Source organism: Dendrobates tinctorius, unplaced genomic scaffold (genome assembly GCF_039654945.1).
Source record: "Dendrobates tinctorius isolate UK_male_01 unplaced genomic scaffold, ASM3965494v1 ptg000032l, whole genome shotgun sequence".
Taxonomy (NCBI): domain Eukaryota; kingdom Metazoa; phylum Chordata; class Amphibia; order Anura; family Dendrobatidae; genus Dendrobates; species Dendrobates tinctorius.
In genome coordinates, this window is record NW_027361700.1 from 6,706,282 (window position 1) to 6,733,202 (window position 26,921).

The 26,921-nt window shown below is 45.5% G+C and overlaps 2 protein-coding genes across 3 annotated transcripts in view; both read left to right on the forward strand.

The window, feature by feature from the left end:
• KAT2A (lysine acetyltransferase 2A) overlaps positions 1-9,460 on the forward strand; it is a 73,890-nt gene extending 64,430 nt beyond the window's left edge. Inside the window, exons 13-18 of the mRNA XM_073572350.1 lie at positions 395-538; positions 945-1,059; positions 1,144-1,180; positions 3,747-3,810; positions 4,813-4,897; positions 5,409-9,460. Of these exons, the coding sequence (XP_073428451.1) occupies positions 395-538; positions 945-1,059; positions 1,144-1,180; positions 3,747-3,810; positions 4,813-4,897; positions 5,409-5,602 (639 nt within the window). The 3' untranslated portion in view covers positions 5,603-9,460. The remainder of the gene's footprint in view (positions 1-394; positions 539-944; positions 1,060-1,143; positions 1,181-3,746; positions 3,811-4,812; positions 4,898-5,408) is intronic.
• A 15,807-nt stretch (positions 9,461-25,267) lies between these two features.
• DHX58 (DExH-box helicase 58) overlaps positions 25,268-26,921 on the forward strand; it is a 31,742-nt gene continuing 30,088 nt past the window's right edge. For both annotated transcript variants that reach the window (XM_073572351.1, XM_073572352.1), the window contains exon 1: positions 25,268-25,474. The gene's annotated coding sequence lies outside the window, so the exon portion shown is untranslated. The remainder of the gene's footprint in view (positions 25,475-26,921) is intronic.

A 26,921-nucleotide genomic window follows, 5' to 3' on the forward strand; every position in this document is an offset into this window, starting at 1 on the left:
GTATGTAGAAAAGTGAGACTGAGTAATTCATGTATTCACTCTTTTAACAGATGTTCTGCAAAACTCTGGCTTTGACCATATTAATCTATGCAACTTAATTCTGCTTTCTCGTTGTAACTCTTCGTCTACCCACTGCCCCTGCACAAAGCTTTTTTTTTTTTGTTAATTGAATCCCCTTATAAAATACTGCTGTAATGTTACATCAAGAGGGAATTAATAGGATTCACATAGTGATTGCTATAGCTGAATGTAGATACAGCAGATGTTAATTCTGTCTGTATTTTGAACCTTCTTCAAGTCCTACTTTGAAGGTTTTGCCATGCGCTCCATAATCCATTTTTTTTTTTTTTGTTTAGCTGCTTCAGATATTTATTATATTTCTTTTCACATTTAGGGGTTTTCAAAAGATATTAAGGTCCCCAAAAGTCGTTACCTGGGTTACATCAAGGATTATGAGGGAGCCACCTTGATGGAGTGTGAACTTAATCCTCGAATTCCCTACACTGAGCTCTCCCATATTATTAAAAAGCAAAAAGAGGTATGTATGTGTTTGGTTTTTTTTTTTTTGTTTTTTTTTTTTCCCCCTGTATTGCCCTGTTCAGTAATATACAGCAATTAGCCCCCTACCACCACTTGCCCCCATAAATGTAGCACCCAATTTGCACTAATCTCCTTTGTCTTGGCCTTATCATGTAATAATGCCCACCATCTTGGTCCACATCCTTCTACAAAAAAAAAAAAAAAAACTATGCAAAAATTCTTACCTGTCCTTGCTTCCACGACATGCAGTGCCCTTTTCCTCCTCCATGACATAAGTTGCGCTTTTACTTCACATCAGTTTGGCAGTTCAACTGCAAGATGTGAACACATTCTTGGAGTACTTGAAATCTGACTCGGTAAGCTTGTCATTCTCCATAAGCGATAATGTATTCAATTGATTTCAGATAATTAAGAAACTGATTGAGCGCCGACAAGCGCAGATCCGCAAAGTGTACCCCGGGCTCACTTGTTTCAAAGAAGGGGTGCGACAGATTCCAGTAGAATGCATACCCGGCATACGTAAGTTCAAGTGCAGTTTGTTAATCTGCATCAAAGATCTGATCATACAGAAATATGAAGAACTAACATTTCTTCTTGTTTCAGGAGAAACTGGATGGAAGCCATCTTGCAAAGAAAAAGGGTGAGTGTTATGTGTGCTACAGTTAATTGTCGTATCTTTACCAACCACTAAGCCAACAAAAGTATGCACTAACATGACTGAATTGGCGCACAGCCATGTTTTTACCTCAATCATCCTTAATGATTTTGTATGGTTTATACAAGCCCTAGCTATGTGCTTTGTTATAGCATACGGGTATGATAGAAAAGTGGGGGACTCCCTGATGTGAATTCCCTTCATTAGCTACTGAGGAGAGCTTCTGTAAGTGACCTGTCACATTATCAGGGTCTTGGGACAAGGTTCACTATAACTTGACACTTGCTGATTTAAAGCTCTGCTACTGTTGGGCTTGGGAGTCCAGTGGGTGGTGATTCTTAGTGATTGACAGCTATTTCATACAGGAAATGTCAATCACTCAGTGAAGACCGCTCACTGGACTCCTAAATCCAAAGTAATAAGTTTAAAAAGCATTTATTGTCCCACAAGTGTGTGTGTTAGATATATATTGTATATAGACTTAAATTGTAAACCAGGCAGTTACTTCAAGGGGTTGTCCACTACTAGAACAACCCCTTCTCAATCTGAATGTTTGCACCCGTTAAAATGAAATCACTGGTGTCACCGTTTCAGCTGTGTCAGCACTCGCATGTCTGGATTTCACATGAGGTTGTCGTGAGCCATGTGACCAATCACTATCTCCGCCTTCGGACATATACAGGTGCTTCTCACAAAATTAGAATATCATCAAAAAGTTAATTTATTTCAGTTCAATACAAAAAGTGATACTCCTATATTATATAGAGACATTACAAACAGAGTGATCTATTTCAAGTGTTTTATTTCTGTTAATGTTGATGATTATGGCTTACAGCCCATGAAAACCCAAAAGTCATTATCTCAGTAAATTAGAATAATTAAAAAAAAAACACACCTGCAAAGTCTTCCTAAGCATTTAAAAAGGTCCCTTAGTCTGTTTCAGTCGGCTCCACAATCATGGGGAAGACTGCTGACTTGATAGATGTCCATAAGGCAATCATTGACACGCTCCACAAGGAGGGTAAGCCACAAAAGGTCATTGCTAAAGAAGCTGGCTGTTCACAGAGTGCTGTATCCCTGCATATCAATGGAAAGCTGAGAGGAAGGAAAAAGTGTGGTAGAAAAAGGTGCACAAGAAACCGGCATAACTGCAGCCTTGAAAGGATTGTGAAGTAAAGGCCATTCAAAAATTTGGGGGAGATTCACAAGGAGTGGACCGCTGCTGGAGTCATTACATCAAGAGCCACCACACACAAACGTATCCAGGACATGGGCTACAAGTGTCGCATTCCTTGTGTCGAGCCACTCATGACCAATAGACAACGCCAGAAGCGTCTTAACTGGGCCAAGGAGAAAAAGAACTGGACTGTTGCTCAGTGGTCCAAGGTGTTGTTTTGAAATGAAAGTACATTTTGCATTTCATTTGGAAATCAAGGTCCCAGAGTCTGGGGGAAGAGTGGAGACACAGACAATCCAAGCTGCTTGACGTCTAGTGTGAAGTTTCCACAATCAGTGATGGTTTGGGGAGCAATGTCATAGGCTGGTGTAGGTCCACTGTGTTTTATCAAGACCAAAGTCAGCGCAGCCGTCTACCAGGAAATTTTAGAGCACTTCATGCTTCCCTCTGCCGACAAGCTTTTTGGAGATGGAAATTTCATTCTCCAGCAGGACTTGGCACCTGTCCATAATGCCAAAAGTACCAATACCTGGTTTACAAACAACAGTATCACTGTGCTTGATTGGTCAGCAAACTCGCCTGACCTTAACCCCATAGAGAATCTATGGGGTATTGTCAAGAGGAAGATGAGAGACACCAGACCCAACAATGCAGACAAGCTGAAGACTGCTATCAAAGCAACCTGGGCTTCCATAACCCCTCAGCAGTGCCACAGGCTGATCGCCTCCATACCACACCACATTGATGCAGTAATTGATGCCAAATGAGCCCTGACCAAGTATTGAGTGCATTTACTGAACATGCATTTCAGTAGGCCAATATTTCGGATTTTTAAAAAATTTTTCAAGCTGGTGTTATAAAGTATTATAATTTACTGAGATAATGACTTTTGGGTTTTCATTGGCTGTAAGCCATAATCATCAACATTAACAGAAATAAACACCTGAAATAGATCACTCCGTTTGAAATGACTCTATATAATATATGAGCTTCACTTTTTGTATTGAAGAATTGAAATAAACTTTTTGATGTTCAAATTTTGTGAGAAGCACATGTAAGTAATCAAGAGCAAGTGAGAGTCCCACCTCTTGATTACTTATTCGTCTGAAGGCAGGGACAGAGATGCCAGCGCTGATCGGGCGCAGGGCTCACATGACGGAACAACCTTACGAGACCTGGGAACGTGAAAGCCAACACCGGAGGTGAGTATTGGTGTTTTTATTTTAGCGGGGGCAAACACTCATGTTGAGAAGGAGTTCTCCTAGTTGTGGATAACCCCTTTAGCCTCCAGCAGGTTGCATTCATATCAATGTAAATCCACAATGAATATCTGTATGCAGAATATATCTTATTAATTTATTTATATTTTCTCAGGAAGGAAATTAAAGACCCAGACCAGTTGTATAATGTACTGAAGAACTTGCTCGCTCAGATTAAGGTAATAGCTTGGCAGAGCTTAGAACTTGTGTATTATTTAACCGCATCTACTTTTTCAGACACAATTTGCAGGCAGAGATATGGTACTTTGAGCGGTAAATCTTCTCTTGCCTTCATTATCTCGTCTCCTGTTGTTCTGTGCTCCTCACACATCACACAGTTAGAGCACTATTAATGACTGCGCTCTCGCAGGGAGGACTCATTTGTAAGATCTCTAATGAGATCTGCATACTGTGCTGCCATGGCATCAGTCTTCCCATACAACTTTGTTGCTGGCCATGTACCGTCATTGCAGTTAAACTCACTGTAAGGCTAGTTTCATATTTGCGTTAAAGGCCGCAGTGTCGGCCTGCGCACGGCCGCCGCTAAGCCCCACCCCCTGCCGCGCCTCCGCCGGTAGCTCCGCCTTCGGGCGCATGACGCTGCATGCGTCATGCGTCCCCTATCTTTATCACTGAGGATGCAGGCTGTGCGCAGTATGCGTTTTGGTCGGGTTCCTGCGTCCTTTTGACGGTGCGCCAACCAGCGCCAAACGCAACCTGTTGCAATCTGGTTGCGCTCGGCGCACCGTCAAAAGGACGCAGGCGCCGCCAAACGCATACTGCGCACCGCCTGCGTCCTCAGTGATAAAGATAGGGGACACTTGACACATGCATCGTCATGCGCCCGGAGGCGGAGCTACCGGTGGAGGCGCTGCAGGGGGCGGGGCTTAGCGTCCGCCGTGCGCAGGCCGACACTGCGGCCTTTAACGCAAATGTGAAACCGGCCTAAGCCATACTAGATGCAGGAGCAGTAGATGTGCAATGTATGCAGCTTTCAGTTAGTTTCTACTATTTTTTTTTTTCACCCCTGGTACTGGTAGAGACTTTGTTTTCTAACACATCGCAGTGTACTTCCCTGTTTTCATTGATTGTCTCTTAAGAACTGTAGCAGGAAGAAAAGTCAGGAATAATTTTATATTTGAAGCCCAAAAGAAATAATTGGGATTTCCATTTATCTTCAGACACACCCAAGTGCTTGGCCTTTCATGGAACCTGTGAAGAAATCTGAGGCTCCAGATTACTATGAAGTTATCCGGTTTCCAATTGGTGAGTTCCCTTTACTCCATATAAAATGACAAGTATATAGATTACTAGTCATAGACATTTGGTTGTCTAGTTGTTGCAAAACTACAACTCCTTTCATGCACTAACAGCCACAGCTAGGTTTGGGTTTAGGAGAGCTCATATAATCGTTATGTAAACTAGGGGGCAGGTCAGTGAGGGATAAGTGACCTGTCAGAAGCCATATTGGTGAATACCTAATCAGAGCAGCACATGAAGACACCCCCCACCCCCACCCCAGGCCGCTGAGGAGCAGGGGCATATCATGAACTCAAAACTACAACTACAAGACTGATTTCATCATTTCATTATAATCAGTATAACGGCGCCGACCTGACACTGTGTGTAGGTTACTGTGCACAATCCTGCTGTCAGGTTTCCTTTAAGTCCATTTTAAGCTCTGCTTCCTTTAGTGAGCTGTCTATTGCAGGAGTTGTAGTTGTGTGTCCTGTAAGTATTTGTACATACCTCATCTGTGTGTCGTGCTTCATTATAGATCTGAAGACAATGACAGAACGGCTGAAGAACCGATACTATGTGACCAAGAAGATCTTCATTGCTGACCTGCAGAGAATAATCACCAATTGCCGAGAGTACAACCCCCCAGACAGCGATTATTGCAAGTGTGCCAACACATTGGAGAAGTTCTTCTACTTCAAGCTGAAGGAAGGCGGCCTGATAGAAAAATAGCTGTCCTGCTCATTCCAACTCTGCATCAACTATTCCATTCCAACTTCATGAACTTTGTCTCGCCGAAAGCCTCAATGGCAAGATTGCCTTATGAATTCTGCAAAACTGTCTGTGTTCGTGTAAGTTTACCACCCTAGACAAAGGGTGAGCGCTCCTTCACCAGGAAGGGAAATCACCACTGACGCCATAGTTTGTGGCAGTCGTCCCCCACAAGGATGATTTGTCAGACTTATTTCTTGAAGTCCTCTGCACTTTTGGGGGCTGCGGCACTTTATATATATATATATTTTTATTTTTTTTTTGCCACAGGACGGCAAAACCACAACTGTTTACAGGACTAACAAAGCGTCAATTCATTCCACGGGATCATTAAGAACATGAAATTTTGAAGTATACTGTAATTTATTAGGAAACGTGCATACAAATAATGCAGGTCATGTCTGAGGTGTGTGTTTTGTTTTTTTTTTAAATCACTGATTTACATTGTGATCTAAGGAACCTACTGATGGTTTATAGTAACCGTAAATCTGGATGGTTTACAATGCGCCAAGAGTAGACTCCCCTCAAATGCCTGAAAATCGTGAAAGTGACTGATGAGGCCAAAACCGGAAATTAACTATGCCATATTGAACTGGTTGGGGTCCTTCTAGAAATTACCTTTTTTTTTTTTTTTCCCCCCTTTTTCCCACCACCGCTCCTCCAGCAGTAGGACCGTCACAAACCACTGGTCTACATACTACAGTATAACGGTAGAGCACCATGTCGTTCAGGATATGTAATTTTGTAGTTCTATGTTTTCCTGTAACTGCAGTGATGAAGCTTTGACAAGAAATCTGCCTGCAATGCGTCTGATTGTTTCAGGATTAAAGGAGTTTTTTTTTTTGGGAGGGGGGTGGTTCTTAAATATTTCTTTTTTTTTATATGTTAAAGTCCCTGGTTAGTAGTGTTGAGTGGTCAAGGTGTGGGTCCTGAGTAGTGAAGCGCGAATGTGCTCGAATAACATCTTAGGCCTCTTTCACACTTCAGTTTTTTGCATCAGTCATAATCCGCCAAAAGGACGGATAGCGGATCCGTTGTAGTACTGATGACAACCGATTCCACCTGTCCGTTTTTTTTGACGGATCCGACAAATGAAGAATTTTAAAGGAATCGCAGCCTGGAAAAGGGGAGAGAGAGAGATTTTTTTTTTTTTGTCCGGCAGCCAGAAAGAATGAGAATCTGACAGCATGTTTTTACTTTGTAAGGGCAGAGACCTGGATTCCATTGATATGTCACTAACTAGGCTGTGTGTTGTTTCAATAAAATAATGTTTTATCAGCAGTAGATTACTGCAGAGCTAAGTGTCTCATGCCTACTAAGCAGCTGCTCTTTGTAACCCCACCCATGATTAGCAACTTTCTGCCTATGCACAGTGAACACACAAAGCTGTCAATCAGTGCTTTGGGTGGGGTTACACAGGGCTCAGCATTTGAGCACTGCTAAATTTGCAGTAGAAAACTGTATCAAAATGACAACATGCAGACCAGCAAGAGACACATCGTTGGAATCAGGGTCTCACCCCCATGAGAACACCAAAAAACTAGACCAAGGCGCAGGTGCAATAATGACCCTATGGGTTTGTGTAATATTGAACAGGGGATGTAACATATCAACAGGTGTTTGTTTATCCCTTTTTTCAGCGATCTTTAAAGGTTAACTAAATTAGACTTGCCTGTGGCTGTACCCTACAGTGACATTCAGGGCTGTACATTTGCTGGAAATGTCTTACTCATGCGTTGCTGTCTCCTTACTTAACCGCGACCATACCAGACTTACCGGTTTGCAGCCATGGTTGTTTGACCTTCAGCTTTGAGTTGAAGTAATTAGCTGGACTTGTCCTCGGAAACTTTACAATTGACAAGGTTTTAATTAGCTATCAATATTGTGGGGAACAGTACAATACTGTACTATAGCTGCTCATGTCAGCCCACCATTGACACACGTATGGGCCGAAAGAGGGTCACATATCAGGAAGAGAATGATTCTCAGACATTTTTATTCTTTGTCATAACCAAATGTGGGGGGGTAGAAGCAAGGTAGCATAATGCAGGAACCAACTTGGGCAGCTAAGCCATGATGTACCTGATGGTGACTAGTTCGGAGTCTTGTCAGAGCTCCGCCTACCCTCACAAGACAGTACAGATTCTGTAAGCGGTGCCATGTTATTCAGTCCCCTCATCTTCAGGACTACTGATAACTGTTGTCTACTATTGCTGTAACATGAGAATGACAGTATTATTGTACTTTATATTTTACAGTATTACAGATCAGAGCTAGTAAAAACCAGATGACCCAATGGAGATAAAATAATGAACACCCATAATCAGACTCACCCCCCGCAAAGTGCCAGGCAGGGGTGCAATATTGTGATAATTTCCTGAAAGTGATCATGTCACTCCACAGAAGCAGAAAGTGCTTTTTTTTTTTTTTTTTTATCCTGTGTTTGGCTTTTATTTTGTTTCCCAAGTGTGTGATAGGCTGATTTCACACTTGCGTAGGGCATAGCTACGGATGGCTGCGTACTTCCTCCATTAAGCCCTGCCCACCTCTTCCATTCAGCTCCGCCTACGTCTGCCTGCGTACCCTATCTTTGGGTACGCAGGGCATGCGGATGCCTCCGCATGCGTCGTTTTAACGCTGCGCCGACCGCAACAAAATGCAACATGTGTTCGATGCAGTTTGGCGCAGCGTCAAAACGACGCATGCGGAGGTATCCGCATACATTCGCATGGCCTGCGTACCCAATGTTAAAGATGGGGTACGCAGGCCAACGTAGGCAGAGCTAAATGGAAGAGGTGTGGAAATTGGCGGGGCTCAACGGAGTAACTACGCAGCCCTCCGCAACTCTGCCCCAACACAAGTGTGAAACCAGTCATACTGTAGCCACAATTTTAAGGCTGGATGCACACATTGCACGGACCTGCTGTGGGTCTCCTGAAACGAATGCTACCCAAATACTTGAGGCCGTCCAGGACCGCTCAGGAGACCCACTGCTGGTACGTGCTGGAAACACCGATGTGTAATTTCATCCTGATTTGAATACTGTTGATATGAAATACCGACAAAGCCAATGGACAAGAGTGACGACGTTTCTTGAAAATAATAACCTTTAAACCGCCCATTGATTTAAAAAAAAAAAAAAAAATGCAATTAGTCCAGTGTTGCAAAGTATCACCAGAGGTGAATGCCAGGATTAGTATGTCATGATGGTGGCCGCCTGGCAGCACTGTAGTTGTGTTTCAGGCTTGGTCCTCTGGCTGCGGTGGAAGTAGGAACATATTTTATTGTTCATTTGTAAATGTGTGCGATTGTCAATCAATGTTGTGGCCTGTTTGACCATGCACGGTATGAAGGTTCATGATGTACGTCAATGGGCTTTCTTGCCTTTCTATTAAAAAAACAATGGGACCAGATCCCATAGGGGAGACGGATACATTTCTATTGTAAAGTCTTATACTTGTACTTTCTCTGGGATACCTTCCCGCTGTAAGAAAACAGCATCTAATATGGCTGTGTGACCCCGTCCTCATAAGAATCTATTACATTGTTGACTTATTATGTGCTATATCTTTATCAGTTGTAATGACTCTTCTCAGAGAGGTTTTCTCAATTCTGCTATTTGCACTTTTGTACACTTGGTCGGACTGCACCACTTTCATAATCTGGGCACATCCGTGCATTGGCTGCCTGCCTGTTCAGTATTTTACCTTGGCATCAGTGTCTTTGTATCCTTGGTCTATATGCTGTGCGTACATGAATGTCATGCTGTCCATACTGTTCAATAAAGATTGGTGTAAAACCTGTTACACAAAAAAAGTATGTATGTTGTGGATGTCACACTTTTTGTTACAGCTGTTATATGGGCATTTAGGGCCCGATGCATAAAGACTGGCGTTCACACCGGAGTGGAGGAGTTGTACTGGAGTCACACTCTTGATTCATAAAGAGGCATATGGCCTCTTCATGAATTTCTAGCATGAGACGAGTGGCATGCCCCCTCGCCACAAATCCTACTCCAATCCATGCTGGAGTAAGATTTGTGGCATAAGCGAACAATATAATGACCAGTGGTCGCCGTGCCCGTGCCCCAGCGCTCTCCATTTCAGCGTAGCTAGGAAAAACTTGTGAATATGCCAGAAATCTCACAATTTTGGCGCAACTCGAGTTGCACCTGAATTTTGTGACTTTTCAAAGCTTTTTACCCCAGAATTGTGTAAAAGCTTTGATGCGTCGCACCCATGGGATTTACCATAACTGTCCAGTAGTTGGCAGTCCTTCCTCCTTACCGCATATTGGAGCCTTAGGTAGGCGCTTGCAGGGCGAGACTGAATGAGAGTTGGTTGCACGTCCATTGCGCTCTCCATTGAGGTCTATATACGTTACGGGAACGACTAGTCTTGAGCAATACCATCCGATATCCAGAAATCGGATTGGATAGGCCCGATACACAAAAAGTATCGGGTATCACCGATTCCGATCCCGGAAGTCCCATTCAAGTCAATGGGACAGAAATATTGGATTTAAAAAAAACCCTTTCTTTCATTGTACATCCAGTTCGGGAGAGGGGAAGAGTGTGGGCGGACACTGTGCGTGTCTGTGTGTGTGTGCGGGCGGGCTCTGTGCGGGCCTCTCGGGGGTCTGTGCTGGCTGCCGGGGATCTATACGGGCCTAACGGGCGTCTGTGCCGGCTGCAGGCGGTCTGTACGGGTCTGCCGGGGGGTCTTAGCCGGCTGCCGGGGAGTCTATGCCGACTGCCGACGGTCTGAACGGGCCTGCCGGGGGGTCTGTGCCGTCTGCTGGGGGTCTGCACGGGCCTGCCAGGAGGCTGTGTGTGTGTGCAGGCATCGTCCGATGGGACTGCAAGTCCCATCGGGCGATGCCTGCTACAATGACAGTGATTGACACATTAGCCAATGATGGGACAGTAGTAGTCCCATCATCTGGCTAATGTGTTGAATGTAAAAAGAAAAAAAAAAAACATACATACTACATACATACAACATAGATACTTCATATATACTACATTCATATTACATACATACATACATATATACTACATTCATACAGCATACATACTACATATATACAACATTCATACAACATACATACTACATTCATACAGCATACATACATACTACATATATATATAACATTCATACAACATACATACTACATACAGTACATACTACATACATACTACATTTATACAGCATACATACATACTACATATACAACATTCATACAACATACTACATACATACTTAATATATACTACATTCATACAACATACATACATACTACATAAATACATACTACATACATAAAACATGCTACAGATATACTACATACATACTACATACAATACATTCATACAATACATACATATAGACATACAGCACATATAACAGAGTACATACTCACCATTACTTGTCACATTGTTCCCCGAAGCCAGTGTCATCTGTGAAAAATCTGAAAAAAACAAACCACCAAATACTCCCTGTTCCGCAGAAATCCACGAGAGTCCCACGACGATCTCCCGTGGAGAACAGCAGCATCAGCTGATGCGACCGCTCTCTAGGGGGCTCCAGGAATCCCATGACGGGAGGTAGGTATCCTGCCGCACTGTATTCCTCCGCCACTGTAAAAAAAATAGTCCCTAGTCTCACTTTTGGCATTGCTGTGTGAGAAAGTTCACACGCAGCTTTGGCCATAAAGTGAGACTAGGGACTATTTTTACAGTGGCGGAGGAATACAGTGCAGAAGGATACCTACCTCCCGTCATTGGATTCCTGGAGCCCCCTAGAGAGCGGTTGCATCAGCTGATGCTGCTGTTCTCCACGGGAGATCGTCGTGGGACACACGTGGATTTCTGCGGAACAGGGAGTACTTGGTGGTTTGTTTTTTTCATATTTTTCACAGATGACACTGGCTTCGGGGAACAATGTGACAAGTAATGGTGAGTATGTACTCTGTTATATGTACTGTATGTCGATATGTATGTATTGTATGTAGTATATCTGTAGCATGTTTTATGTATGTATGTATGCTGTATGTAGTATATATGTAGTATGCTGTATGAATGTAGTATGTATGTAGTATGTATGTTGTATGAATGTAGTATATATGTATGTATGAATGTAGTATATATGTATGTATGTTGTATGAATGTTGTATATATGTAGTATGTATGTTGTGTATATATGTAGTATGTATGTTGTGTATATATGTAGTATGTATGTTGTGTATATATGTAGTATGTATGTTGTGTATGTATGTAGTATGTATGTTGTGTATGTATGTAGTATGTATGTTGTGTATGTATGTATGTATGCTGTATGAATGTAGAATATATGTATGTATGTTGTATGACTGTAGTATGTACAGTGGGAAAAAAAATATTTAGTCAGTCAGCAATAGTGCAAGTTCCACCACTTAAAAAGATGAAAGGCGTCTGTAATTTACATCATAGGTAGACCTCAACTATGGGAGACAAACTGAGAAAAAAAAATCCAGAAAATCACATTGTCTGTTTTTTTTTTTTCATTTTATTTGCATATTATGGTGGAAAATAAGTATTTGGTCAGAAACAAGCAATCAAGATTTCTGGCTCTCACAGACCTGTAACTTCTTCTTTAAGAGTCTCCTCTTTCCTCCACTCATTACCTGTAGTAATGGCACCTGTTTAAACTTGTTATCAGTATAAAAAGACACCTGTGCACACCCTCAAATAGTCTGACTCCAAACTCCACTATGGTGAAGACCAAAGAGCTGTCAAAGGACACCAGAAACAAAATTGTAGCCCTGCACCAGGCTGGGAAGACTGAATCTGCAATAGCCAACCAGCTTGGAGTGAAGAAATCAACTGTGGGAGCAATAATTAGAAAATGGAAGACATACAAGACCACTGATAATCTCCCTCGATCTGGTGCTCCACGCAAAATCCCACCCTGTGGGGTCAGAATGATCACAAGAACGGTGAGCAAAAATCCCAGAACCACGCGGGGGGACCTAGTGAATGAACTGCAGAGAGCTGGGACCAATGTAACAAGGCCTACCATAAGTAACACACTACGCCACCATGGACTCAGATCCTGCAGTGCCAGACGTGTCCCACTGCTTAAGCCTGTACATGTCCGGGCCCGTCTGAAGTTTGCTAGAGAGCATTTGGATGATCCAGAGGAGTTTTGGGAGAATGTCCTATGGTCTGATGAAACCAAACTGGAACTGTTTGGTAGAAACACAACTTGTCGTGTTTGGAGGAGAAAGAATACTGAGTTGCATCCATCAAACACCATACCTACTGTAAAGCATGGTGGTGGAAACATCATGCTTTGGGGCTGTTTCTCTGCAAAGGGGCCAGGACGACTGATCCGGGTACATGAAAGAATGAATGGGGCCATGTATCGTGAGATTTTGAGTGCAAACCTCCTTCCATCAGCAAGGGCATTGAAGATGAAACGTGGCTGGGTCTTTCAACATGACAATGATCCAAAGCACACCGCCAGGGCAACGAAGGAGTGGCTTCGTAAGAAGCATTTCAAGGTCCTGGAGTGGCCTAGCCAGTCTCCAGATCTCAACCCTATAGAAAATTACTATACTGATTGGGTGGATCAAGGAAATGCTGTAGATATAGTATATCTTGACTTCAGCAAAGCATTTGACAAAGTCTCTCATACAATCCTTATTGAAAAAATGACTAAGTATGGAATGGACAAGGCAACTGTTAGGTGGATTCATAACTGGCTTAGTGATCGGACCCAAAGAGTGGTCGTAAATGGCTGCACATCCAGTTGGAAGAATGTCTCAAGTGGGGTACCACAGGGCTCTGTCCTGGGCCCTGTATTGTTCAACATCTTTATCAACGATTTAGATGAAGGAATTGAGGGTAAACTGATTAAATTTGCTGATGACACAAAGCTAGGAGGGATAGCTAATACTAGAGAAGAGAGAGAGGATTCAAAAAGATTTAAATAAACTGGAGAAGTGGGCAGCAACTAACAGAATGGTTTTTAACAGGGAGAAATGCAAAGTACTACATCTGGGCAATAAAAATGAAAAAAGCATATATAGAATGGGAGGAATAGGGCTAAGTGACAGCACATGTGAAAAAGACTTGGGTATACTAATAGATCACAGACTGAATATGAGTCAACAGTGTGATGCAGCAGCAAAAAAGGCAAATGCAATTCTAGGATGTATTAACAGAAGCATACAGTCTAGATCACGTGAAGTAATTATTTCCCTCTACTCCTCTTTGGTCAGACCTCATCTGGAATATTGTGTCCAATTTTGGGCACCACATTTTAAAAAAGACATCAACAAACTGGAGCAAGTTCAGAAAAGAGCGACCAGAATGGTGACCGGTCTGCAAACCCTGTCTTATGAGGAAAGGTTGCAGGATTTGGGAATGTTTAGTTTGCAAAAGAGAAGACTGAGAGGAGACTTAATAGCTGTCTACAAATATCTAAAGGGCTGTCACATTGTAGAAGGATCAACTTTATTCTCATTTGCACAAGGAAAGACTAGAAGCAATGGGATGAAGCTGAATGGGAGGAGACAGATTAGATATTAGAAAAAACTTTTTGACAGTTAGAGTGATCAATGAGTGGAACAGGCTGCCACGAGAAGTGGTGAGTTCTCCTTCAATGGAAGTCTTCAAACAGAGGCTGGACAGACCTCTAACTGGGATGATTTAGCGAATCCTGCTTTGAGCAGGGGGTTGGACCAGATGGCCCAGGAGGTCCCTTCCAACTCTACGATTCTATGATTCTATGAAAACCTTTGGAGGGAGTTGAAAGTCCGTGTTGCCAAGCGAAAAGCCAAAAACATCACTGCTCTAGAGGAGATCTGCATGGAGGAATGGGCCAACATACCAACAACAGTGTGTGGCAACCTTGTGAAGACTTACAGAAAACGTTTGACCTCTGTCATTGCCAACAAAGGATATATCACAAAGTATTGAGATGAAATTTTGTTTCTGACCAAATACTTATTTTCCACCATAATATGCAAATAAAATGGAAAAAAAACAGACAATGTGATTTTCTGGATTTTTTTTTCTCAGTTTGTCTCCCATAGTTGAGCTCTACCTATGATGTAAATTACAGATGCCTCTCATCTTTTTAAGTGGTGGAACTTGCTCTATTGCTGACTGACTAAATACTTTTTTTCCCCACTGTATGTATGAATGTAGTATGTATGTATGAATGTAGTATATATGTAGTATGCATGAATGTAGTATATATGTAGTATGTATGAATGTTGTATATATAGTGTATATGTAGTATGTATGAATGTTGTATATATGTAGACTGTATGTAGTATGTATGCTGTATGAATGTAGTATATATGTAGTATGTATGTATGAATGTAGTATATATGTAGTATGTATGTTTTTTTCTTTTGTTTTCTTTTTAACATTCAACACATTAGCCAGATGATGGGACTACTACTGTCCCATCCTTGGCTAATGTGTCAATCACTGTCATTGTAGCAGGCATCGCCCGATGGGACTTCTAGTCCCATCGGACGATGCCTGCAAACACGCACAGACCCCCGGCAGGCCCGTGCAGACCGCCGACAGCCGGCACAGACCCCCGGCAGGCCCGTACAGCCCCCGGCAGGCCCATGCAGACCGCCGGCACAGACCCCCCCCCCCCGGCAGGCCCGTACAGACTGCCGGCAGGCCCGTGCAGACCGCCGGCAGGCCCGTGCAGGCAGCCGGCACAGACCCCCGGCAGGCCCGTACAGACCCCCGGCAGGCCCATGCAGACTGCCGGCACAGACCTCCGGCAGGCCCGTACAGACCGCCGGCACAGACCCCCCCGGCAGGCCCGTACAGACCGCCGGCAGCCAGCACAGACCCCCGGCAGGGCCATGCAGACCGCCGGCACAGACCCCCCCGGCAGGCCCGTGCAGACCGCTGGCAGCCGGCACAGACCCCCCGGCAGGCCCGTGCAGACCGCCGGCAGGCCCGTACAGACCCCCGGCAGGCCCGTACAGACCCCCTGATGCCGGCACAGACCGCCGACAGACCGCCGGCAGCCGGCACAGACCCCCCGGCAGGCCCGTACAGACCGCTGGCAGCCGGTACAGACTGCCGGCAGCCGGCACAGACCCCCGACAGGCCCGCACTGACAGCGCATCTTGATGCGCACAAAAAGCGCATCATGATGACATCATTTCAGCAGCCAATCACAGCCACAACACTGGCTCATTGCATTATGGGAACTTCCGATTCCGGTATTCGATATTGAAAAAAATATCGGTAATCGGTATTGGAATTCCGATACAGCGAATATCTGCCGATACCCGATATTTGCAGTATCGGAATGCTCAACACTAGGAACGACCAAATAAAATTGCTTTCAGGCATGAAGGAATCCAGAAGACAGGTGAGAGGCACACTGATGAAGATTGATGTTGGGGAAAACACCTTTAAATGGGATCTGTCATGTTGTACATGCAGTCTGATCTATCACCAGCGTGGTATGGAGGAGGACTAGCTGAGCAGAATGATTATATAGGTTTATTGGAAAGGCTTAATTATAAGGGTTCCCTAACATCTGTGTATAAATACTCTGAATACAATGCAAAAAAAAAAATTGCATTGCACTCGCACCAATATTAATCAACAAGTCAGTGCTGATCTGCCAGTTTTTCCTTGACTGTTATCGGGCTGAGGAAAAAATTACACCAACCTGTGAATGGCTGCGTATATAGGATGAAACTTGCTAATGCAAATCAGTGGGTCCGAGAAAAACTGATATCACATGGACCATCTGAATTTCATGCATACCTCAAATAAGTAATGGCATCAGCCAAGTCTCACACACCCACACACCTTTTCGTGTCTTTCATGTGGAGTTTATTCTTTAGGCTTGTTTCACCAAATAAAGGACGTGTGGTGCCTCTTATTTTATGAAACTAGCAAAGGTAAAGCAGAGAGCTGATAATGGGCTGAGAAGATCCATGATTATTGGGCCCTTCCCAGTCTAAAAATACAAGACCGCAGCTGCGCCTGAAGTGGTGCATCCCATGAGATTCTCCAATTCTGGCTCTTTGCCTTCCCGATTGCCCTGGTGCATTGGTAAACGGGGATAATGGGGCTTGGGGTTGATGTCAACTAATTTATTATTCAAAAAAAGTCCGTACTACAGCGATTTTCCCTGATTCTATCTTATTTGAATGCTTTATTAGTAGAGTTCAGCGAAACGGGTCGAAAAATTTCAAAAGTCGCCGACTTTTGGCAAAGTCAGGTTTCATGAAACGAAACCCGACCCTAGGATGAGGTCGGCCACGAGGTCGGCGACTTACGCGCCAAAGTCGCGTTTCAAAAGTTTGTTTTGCGCTCTTTTTCAGCCAATCAGGATCCACGGACACTGTGGGCAACGTGATGACATAGGCAGGGGTCACCACCATCTTTCAGAAGGGCATGCAAGTGATTGGCTTGCTTTGGTGGGCGTCACAGGGGTTATAAAAGGGCGTGCACGCCGACCGCCATCGTACTTCTGCCGATCTTGGCATAGGGAGAGGTTGCTGCTGCTGATTCTGTAGGGAGAGCGTTAGGCAGGGAAGAAGAAAAAAAAACTGCTTCTGCTGCTAGCGATTTTGCCTGTACAACACACCAGTCACTGTGTGTGCAGTGCAAGGGGAGGCTATATTGTGGTGGATCAGCGGTGTTGGTTGTTAGGCTGCCTTCTAAGGCTTCCTGACAGCTGCATTGCTGTTTACCCACTGCTCTGCAAACTGCTTTTTTAAAAGCAATCCCAATTTTTTTTTTTGTCCTGCTGAGGTACTGAGCGTGCATTTTTTCACACCATACAGCGGTGTACGCTCCTCACACAGTACCGTGTAACGGCTGTTATCACAGCCACAGTGAAGCTATCTGTGTGTCACTCTGTGAGAATAAGTCGAGGACATGTTCCGTTCTTACAGACCTGCACCTACTAGTTTTGTCTAGCTTTCAAACAGTTAAATATATTTGCTGTTTGATCACATTCAAAACTATAGAGAGACAGCGTGTGTCAGTCCGTATACTTAAAAAACACGGAGCTTGACAATTTTACGTACACCGGACAGCCGTGTACGTGCACGCTCCTCTCAGTACCGTGTAACGGCTGTTATCACGGCCACAGTGAAGCTATCTGTGTGTCACTCTGTGAGAATAAGTCGAGGACATGTTCCGTTCTTACAGACCTACACTCTAGGGAGATTCCTATTCTGCCCAATTCTACATACACCTTGTAGTTTGTGATACACTAGCCAATTTCTGCCTGTGACATAGCGCTCTGATATTCAGTGGGCCTCACACAATCCAAAAGTGTCCAGTGTCCACTAGTGTGTGCAGAAATTCAAAATCTCCCTTATCCTGTAGTCACTTTTTTCAAACCTGTGCCATCGAGCCTGTGACATAGCGCTGTGATATTCAGTGGGCCTTACACAATCCATAAGTGTCCAGTGTCCACAAGTGTGTGCAGAAATTCAAAATCTGTGTGATCCTGTAGTCACTTTTTTCACACCTGTGCCATCGAGCCTGTGACATAGCGCTCTGATATTCAGTGGGCCTCACACAATCCAAAAGTGTCCAGTGTCCACTAGTGTGTGCAGAAATTCAAAATCTCCCTTATCCTGTAGTCACTTTTTTCACACCTGTGCCATCGAGCCTGTGACATAGCGCTCTGATATTCAGTGGGCCTCACACAATCCATAAGTGTCCAGTGTCCACAAGTGTGTGCAGAAATTCAAAATCTCCCCTGTCCTATAGACACCTTGTACCTTGTTTTACATTACTATATAGTTTGTTGGATTTTGTCTACATTTCTACAAAAAATGAGGAAGGCTGGTGGAAGAGGCCGTGGAATTGGGCGGGGGTTGGCAGCTGGTAATGATGGTGTTGGTGGTGGATCTGATGGTAGTGGCAAGAGCAAAATAGGACCGAATGCAGGAGGTGTTGAGCCTGCGTCATCGTCTGGCTCCATAAGGCTTCGAAGGCTTAGTTTTCTAGGAGTTGGCAAACCGCTTTTAAAGCCAGAGCATCAGGAAAAAGTTTTGTCTTACATTGCTGACTCAGCCTCCAGCTCTATCGCCTCCTCTTCTGAAGTTGTAAAAAGTAAAAGCACTGAGTCGTCATTGGAGGCTCTTGTTCATGAACCACACCTTTCCTTGTGTCCTTCACCCCAACCAAGATTGAAGGATGACGCAGGCCATACTACTGATTACTCCATGGAGCTGTTTTCACATACCATGCCTGGATTATCAAGTGAAATGGTGAATTACCCAGGCCAAGATGAATCTGACATGGAGTGCACTGATGCACAGCCGCTGATAGATGATTCTGCTGGTACATTCACTCAGAGCACTACATTGTCCTCGCAGTGTACAGAGCCAGATTCTGACCCTGATGAGACTCAGGTGCCCCTTCCCGCACACTATACCACCATACACGGTGACACAGAGGAAGGTGCACATGACATTGAAGAGGAGGTGATGGATGACCCAGTTGTTGACCCAGATTGGCATCCATTGGGGGAAGAGGGTGCTGCTTCCAATAGCTCAGATGAGGAGCATCCACAGCAGACATCGACATCGCAACAGCTGTTATCTGGCAGGCCCGGAGCACTCCAAAGACAGGTTCCAAAAATCAAAAGAGTTGCTGGACAGCTTGTCCAGAGGGTCAAAAGATCACAGCGTGCTAGGCCGCAAAATGTCTGCCAAAGTAGGAAGAGTGCAGTGTGGCACTTTTTTGAACAAAATCCTCATGATCAGTCCAAGGTTATCTGTAAGAAGTGCGCAAAGACCTTTAGCCGAGGGAGAGATCTGATAAATTTGAATACCAGTTGCATGCTTAGACATTTAACCACCATGCACTTGCAAGCGTGGACACAACACCAAATCTCAAGTGCCACATGTGCAACTGATCACAAAGAAGGTAGTCAGCAACGCTACATTGTTTCCCCCACTGTAAGCCCACCGGTTAGCACAGCAGCAAATGTTGAGGTGTCGTTGCAAGGCCACAGCAGTCAGGGAATCCCACTGTCATATCAACGAAATACTGAATCTAGGCCATCAGAAAGAACACCAACTCCATCACCATCATCAACCCTCTCTCAGTCCGCCCTGTCCACCGCTACTTCCACCATATGCAGCTCTCAAGTCCAGCTCACCCTCCCAGACACTATGAGTAGGTCAAGAAAGTACTCAGTCTCTCATCCGCGTACACTGGGTTTGAACGCCCACATTGCCAAACTAATCTCGTTTGAGATGATGCCCTATCGGTTGGTGGAAAGCGCAGCTTTCCGCGAACTCATGGCCTATGCAGTACCACGCTATGACCTACCCAGTCGCCACTTCTTCTCTCACAAAGCCATCCCAGTCCTCCACCATCATGTAAAAGACCGCATTGTCCATGCACTCAAGCAGTCAGTGAGTGGAAATGTGCACCTCACAACTGATGCATGGTCCAGTCGGCATGGCCAGGGCCGTTACGTGTCCATCACTGCGCACTGGGTTAATGTGGTGGATGCAGGGTCCACAGGGGACAGCGGTGGTGGGACAGTGCTGCATAGCCCACGGTATAGGAAACAGTTGGCTGTAGGCGTTCGACCCTCCTCCTCCTCCTCCTCCTCCTCCAGAAGCGAAAGCTCGTCCACAGAGCGCAGTCGTACGAGCACTCCATCTGCAGCTGCCACTGTTGCACACGAGGTGTCCCCCTATCGAGCAGCTAGTGGAAAGCGTCAGCAGGCTGTGTTGCAGATGATGTGTTTGGGCGACAGACACACCGCCGAGGTGCTGGCCGAGTACTTGAAGCGACAAACTGAGTCATGGCTGGGCAGTGTACATCTTGAGGCAGGCAAGGTAGTTAGTGATAACGGCCGTAATTTTGTGACAGCCATAGCCCTTTCAAAACTCAGCCACATACCTTGCTTGGCTCACACCTTGAACCTGGTGGTGCAGTGCTTCCTCAAAAATTATCCAGAGTTAACAGCCCTGCTCCAGAAGGTGCGAAGACTGTGCGCGCACATCCGCCGGTCGCCTGTACACTCCGTTCGTATGCAGAAGCTGCAGCGATTGCTCCACCTTCCCAACCACCGCCTCATTATCGACATTGTAACAAGGTGGAACTCCACCCTGCACATGGTGAAGCGGCTGTGCGAGCAGAGGCAGGCCATAATGCATTTGTGGGAGGATACACGGCCAGGCACTTTGAGAGCAGACATGGAGTTGACAGGTGTGCCGTGGTCGAAGCTGAAAGACCTCTGTAAAGTCCTTCAGTGTTTTGAGGAATGCACACGGCTGGTAAGCGCAGACGGCGCCATCCTAAGCATGAGCATCCCACTTATGCGTCTGCTCATGCAAACTTTGACGCACCTTAAGGAGCAGGCGTCTGCAGCCAATGTTGACGAGGAGGGAATCCTTGATGACATTCAGCCATTGTCTGCTCAGGGACCTCTCCTGGACGAGGTGGAGGAAGAAGAGGAGGATGATGATGGGGATGATTACTTAGGGGAGGAGGATGCATCTTGTGGGACAAGTGAAAATGTTGGCGTGGCAAGGTCTGGTACAGGGTTTGTGCGTGACTGGAGGGATGTGGATTTGCCAGAAAGTGCTCCTCCAACCAGCACTCGCAGTGCATCATTGACACCGGGAACATTGGCCCACATGTCAGATTATGCCTTGCAGATCCTAAAAAGGGACCCCCGCATTGCCAAAATGATGAACGATGACGACTACTGGTTGGCCAGCATCCTGGATCCACGCTATAAAGGCAAATTACAAAACATCATGCCACAGGAGAACCTTGACCTAATATTGGCTAATAAACAAGCAACTCTGGTAAATCGGTTGCTTGAGGCATTCCCAGCACACAGTAGCGGTGATGGTTCTCACACGAGCCGTACGGGCCGGGGGCAGCTTGGCAGAGCTGTTCATGGTGCACACAGCAGAAGTGGCGTTGGAGACAGGGGTTTCATGACAATGTTGTGGACTGATTTTTCAAGTACCGCTCACACAACTGGTAATACTGCATCGATGGAAAGTGACAGGAGACAGCAGTTGTCAACTATGGTTACAAACTACTTTTCCTCCCATATCGATGTTCTCCCACACAGGTCATTCCCCTTTGACTATTGGGCCGCTAAACTGGACACCTGGCCTGAATTGGCACAATATGCCTTACAGGAGCTCGCTTGCCCAGCTGCAAGTGTGCTATCGGAAAGAATCTTCAGTGCAGCTGGATCAATCCTGACAGAAAAAAGGACCCGTCTGTCAACCCAAAATGTGGATGATCTAACCTTCATTAAAATGAACCATGCATGGGTTTCCAAGGATTTTGTCCCACCTTCCCCTGATGACACATAGGGTGACAGAAAAATGGCTTGCTTTGGTCCACCTCTTCCTGGGACTTGACCTATTTCGCCTTTTGCATCAGCTGAATGTCCAACATCAACATATGCCACTTTCTAAAACTCCCTAACTGTGCTGCCTCCCCCCCCCATGGCCGGGGTCACCACCTAGCGCACAACACCGTGCGAGTGCCGTTGCCCTGGACAGGTGGGATAGTGCAATCAAGTGTCTCTGATGGTGGTGGTGCACACCCGCCGTCAGACACACCGCCGTACTATGAAGGGCCCAGTGCCAGTACCGACGCCCACGAGTGGGCTCCCCTTGCTTGGGCAGGGCCCCAGCATTTGCAATCTTTACCTCTCCCTGCTCCTCCGCTGTGTAGTCTGGGCCGTCAAATCCATACTGTGCCTGACACCGTCTGAGCCTGCCTCCTGATATATAGACATATATTTTGAATGTGTACGCTATCCATACATGTTATCCGGGGATACAGTACCCTTTCTCACCTTTGTGCAATCACGTGCAATCCATACTGGGCCTAACACCGTCTGAGCCTGCCTCCTGATGTATAGACATATATTTTGAATGTGTACGCTATCCATACATGTTATCCGGGGATACGGTACCCTTTCTCACCTTTGTGCAATCACCTGTAATCCATACTGGGCGTGAGAACGGCTGGCGAGCTGTTAAGCAAGCTACAGCACCTGTGGTTTGCACACGTAAGTTTTTCATTTTTTCAGAAATGACGGTTAGGCCTAATTCCGGAACTGCGGTTGACCTGCACTTACTGGGAAATCATCGTTCACGGGTAATAATTGTGATCAGTGATCCCCATCACTAACGTTGTTCAGCGGGTTATCTGCACCTGTAAGCGACAAACGCTGGCCTTTTCAGTGTAGCGCACATGCAGCCACGGACATGTAAGGGCATGACACACCAGTTATTGGCCAATCTCATGTGCCAGAGCCTCACGTGTCCCTCTAGTAAGCCGGACTCGGACCGCGGGGCATGACGGAGTCTCGTTCGTTAACGGAATTAAGCTTGCAATGTGTGCATCTTTTCTGTAGCTGGCATGGTTGAGGTTTCCCAGGTGGAGTCGAATTTAACCGTAGGCTCCACTCCTGGTGGTGCCCTTCTGGACATTCCTTTAAGGTTCAGCTTTGCAACCATACTGCCCACGTAAAACAAACACTTTGCCTTCATGAACGCTGTTTGGAGGGTCATGACTCGTGGGAATAACGCCGCCCAATCAGTTAACCTGCTAGAGAGATCCTTCGTTGCTCCCAAGCATGACATCACACTCCCTAGGAGGAAGGTAATGCCACTGTGGCGACCGTACTCCTGGGGGCGACACAAGTGCACTGATGCCCAGCCACTGCTCGATGAATCTGCTGGTACATTGACCCAGACCACTACATTCCCCTCGCACGCTACACGGCCTGAATCTGACCCTGATGAAACTCAGGTTACCCTTCCCATATACAGTTCCATCTTACACGGTGACAAAGAGGAAGCTGCAGATGAAAGTGCAGGTTCGGCCCACCCGCCATCAGACACACCACCGTACTATCAGGGGCCCTGTGCCAGTGCCGTCGCCAACGAGTGGGCCCCCCCTGCTTGCTCAGGATCACAGCACTTGCAAGGTTGAAATACTGTGCAGTGAGATGGAAGATGGGGACGACGAGGAGTCCAGACTAGTACAGGGATTCCCTAGCGAGGAGACTTATTTGATTGTTTTCAATGTTGGGAGAGCAATTTTTGGGGAGCACTATACTCTGGAGAATGATAGATGGGGCCCACCATACACTGGAACATTCCAAAGGTGGACATCAGACACTGGAGCACAATTTACAGGGCCCATTATACACTAGAGCATTAGAAATGGGGCCCATTATGTTTGGAGCATTATTTGCACCCATAAGACAGTGGAGCTTCATCCATGGGGACCAACATATACTGTAGCATTATGTGGAGCTCATCATATACTGTTTCAAACATTATATGGGACCAATGATTCTGTATGGAGAAATAGATGGGCCTCGTCATGAGATGTAAAAAGTGAAGTATTTTTCATTGTACTATACCGCTATTTCTCTGCCGTATCGGAGCATGATGAGTTGTGGTATGTGTTAAAGGGGCGCTCTTTCGTCCAGGGCACATGAAAACCTGCAGCCAGCCCTCCCCCCCACAACTTTAGCCAAATAACCCCCATTTTTCAGTGCGTAACTTGTATTAAGAAGTTAATTAAGGTTGACCAGCTTAAGTAAGAAGAATTGATGCTTTTGGCATTCAAATGGGCACTGTAGGTGTGTTTCCTGTCCTCCTCTCACTGCCGACTTTTATTCCCCATTGACTTACATTGGGTTTCGTGTTTCGGGACGACCCAGACTTTTCCCTATAATCGGCCGATCTTGCTCGACCCGACTTTTGGAAAAGTCGGGTTTCACGAAACGAAACTCGACCCTAAAAAAGCAAAAGTCGCTCAACTCTATTTATTAGTATTATAAACTAACTTTATAAGTTACATAAAATATTATAGTATGTAAAAGAGGATAAAACCGCATTGCATATAGATGTCATACGGACACTAGGCAAGAAAAATAAGCATACACTGGCATAGCACCCGCATGACATGGAATGACGTACGCATGATACTCGTTCAGGGATTTTTATTTTTTTTTCATAATTTTTTTTTAAAAATATGCAGATATGAACAAACCCTATCTTTTATTCATTGAAATCTGTCCGTATACATGAGTCCAGTAGGCGGTCCTAGTAGTGATTGACAGCTCTCTCCATTTAGGCTAGTTTCACACTAGCGTTCAGGAGGGCTGCGGATGGCAGCCCACTTCCTCCTTTCTTCCTCCGTGAAGCTCCGCCCACTGCCGCATGCGTCCAGTGTTTCCCTGCGTACCTATCCTTAACATCCGGTACGCAGGGACATGCGTTGTATGTGGATGCGTCTGCATGCGGTGATTTGATGTGTGCGGCGACCGCAAAATTTTGCGTTTCCGTGTGGTCACTGCACACGCCAAATTGTCGCTCCAGGAAACGTGACCCAGACGCTAGTGCCACCAACTGAAGATGGCAATGTTGAAGTCACATTATCTCAATAGTTGCCGTTTTCTTGGCTGTAGAAGCCTTCACCCTCCAGGACTCCAGCTGCAGGGTTGCGGTATACCATATATTTTTTTATTCTATCGTTACGTCATTATTAGTAACAGAATATAAATGAAGGAAATCGATTGTTTCAGTTTCAGTTTTCGCCTGTGACACCAAGGTTGCGGTGCACTGGGTGGATTTCCCTAAGCTAATGTGCAGTGTAGAGCTGGCAGATGTTGGGCCTCACAGATCCCCTAAGGCCGCCCTCTTCTTCGCTTTCTGTTTAGGGGAAGGGAAAGTAAAACAAACCCTGGTATACAGGCAGCTGTGACAGGGGCTCATCAGACTGACAAAGCCAGGACTAACCAAGACACCAGCAGGAAGGTGAGTCCTATAAAATGCAAAGGGCTGGGATATATAGGAAGAGTGAGCAGCAGCCATATATGTGCAGATAGGGGCAAAGTAGTCATCCTGGTAGTCGGAGCTGTTTGCCGTGTAAAAGGCTGTATAGGGAAAAGGTTCCGATTCCGAAGTCACCTGCAGAGGCGAGCTTAGGATATATACACTCACTGGCCACTTTATTAGGTACACCATGCTAGTAACGGGTTGGACCCCCTTTTGCCTTCAGAACTGCCTCAATTCTTCGTGGCAGAGATTCAACAAGGTGCTGGAAGCATTCCTCAGAGATTTTGGACCATATTGACATGATGGCATCACACAGTTGGCGCAGATTTGTCGGCTGCACATCCCTGATGCGAATCTCCCGTTCCACCACATCCCAAAGATGCTCTATTGGATTGAGATCTGGTGACTGAGGAGGCCATTTGAGTACAGTGAACTCATTGTCATGTTCAAGAAACCAATCTGAGATGATTCGAGCTTTATGACATGGCGCATTATCCTGCTGAAAGTAGCCATCAGATGTTGGGTACATTGTGGTCATAAAGGGATGGACATGGTCAGCAACAATACTCAGGTAGGCTGTGGCGTTGCAACGATGCTCAATTGGTACCAAGGGGCCCAAAGAGTGCCAAGAAAAAATTCCCCACACCATGACACCACCACCACCAGCCTGAACCGTTGATACAAGGCAGGATGGATTCATGCTTTCATGTTGTTTACGCCAAATTCTGACCCTACCATCCGAATGTCGCAGCAGAAATCGAGACTCATCAGACCAGGCAACGTTTTTCCAATCTTCTACTGTCCAATTTCGATGAGCTTGTGCAAATTGTAGCCTCAGTTTCCTGTTCTTAGCTGAGAGGAGTGGTACCCGGTGTGGTCTTCTGCTGCTGTAGCCCATCTGCCTCAAAGTTCGACGGACTGTGCGTTCAGAGATGCTCTTCTGCCTACCTTGGTTGTAACGGGTGGCAATTTGAGTCACTGTTGCCTTTCTATCAGCTCGAACCAGTCTGCCCATTCTCCTCTGACCTCTGGCATCAACAAGGCATTTCCGGCCACAGAACTGCCGCTCACTGGATTTTTTTTCTTTTTCGGACCATTCTCTGTAAACCCTAGAGATGGTTGTGCGTGAAAATCCCAGTAGATCAGCAGTTTCTGTAATACTCAGACCAGCCCTTCTGGCACCAACAATCATGCCACGTTCAAAGGCACTCAAATCACCTTTCTTCCCCATACTGATGCTCGGTTTGAACTGCAGGAGATTGTCTTGACCATGTCTACATGCCTAAATGCACTGAGTTGCCGCCATGTGATTGGCTGATTAGAAATTAAGTCTTAACACACAGTTGGACAGGTGTACCTAATAAAGTGGCCAGTGAGTGTATATATCCTTTATGTTAGTTTTGAGGGTTTTCTTTGGTGACTGGTT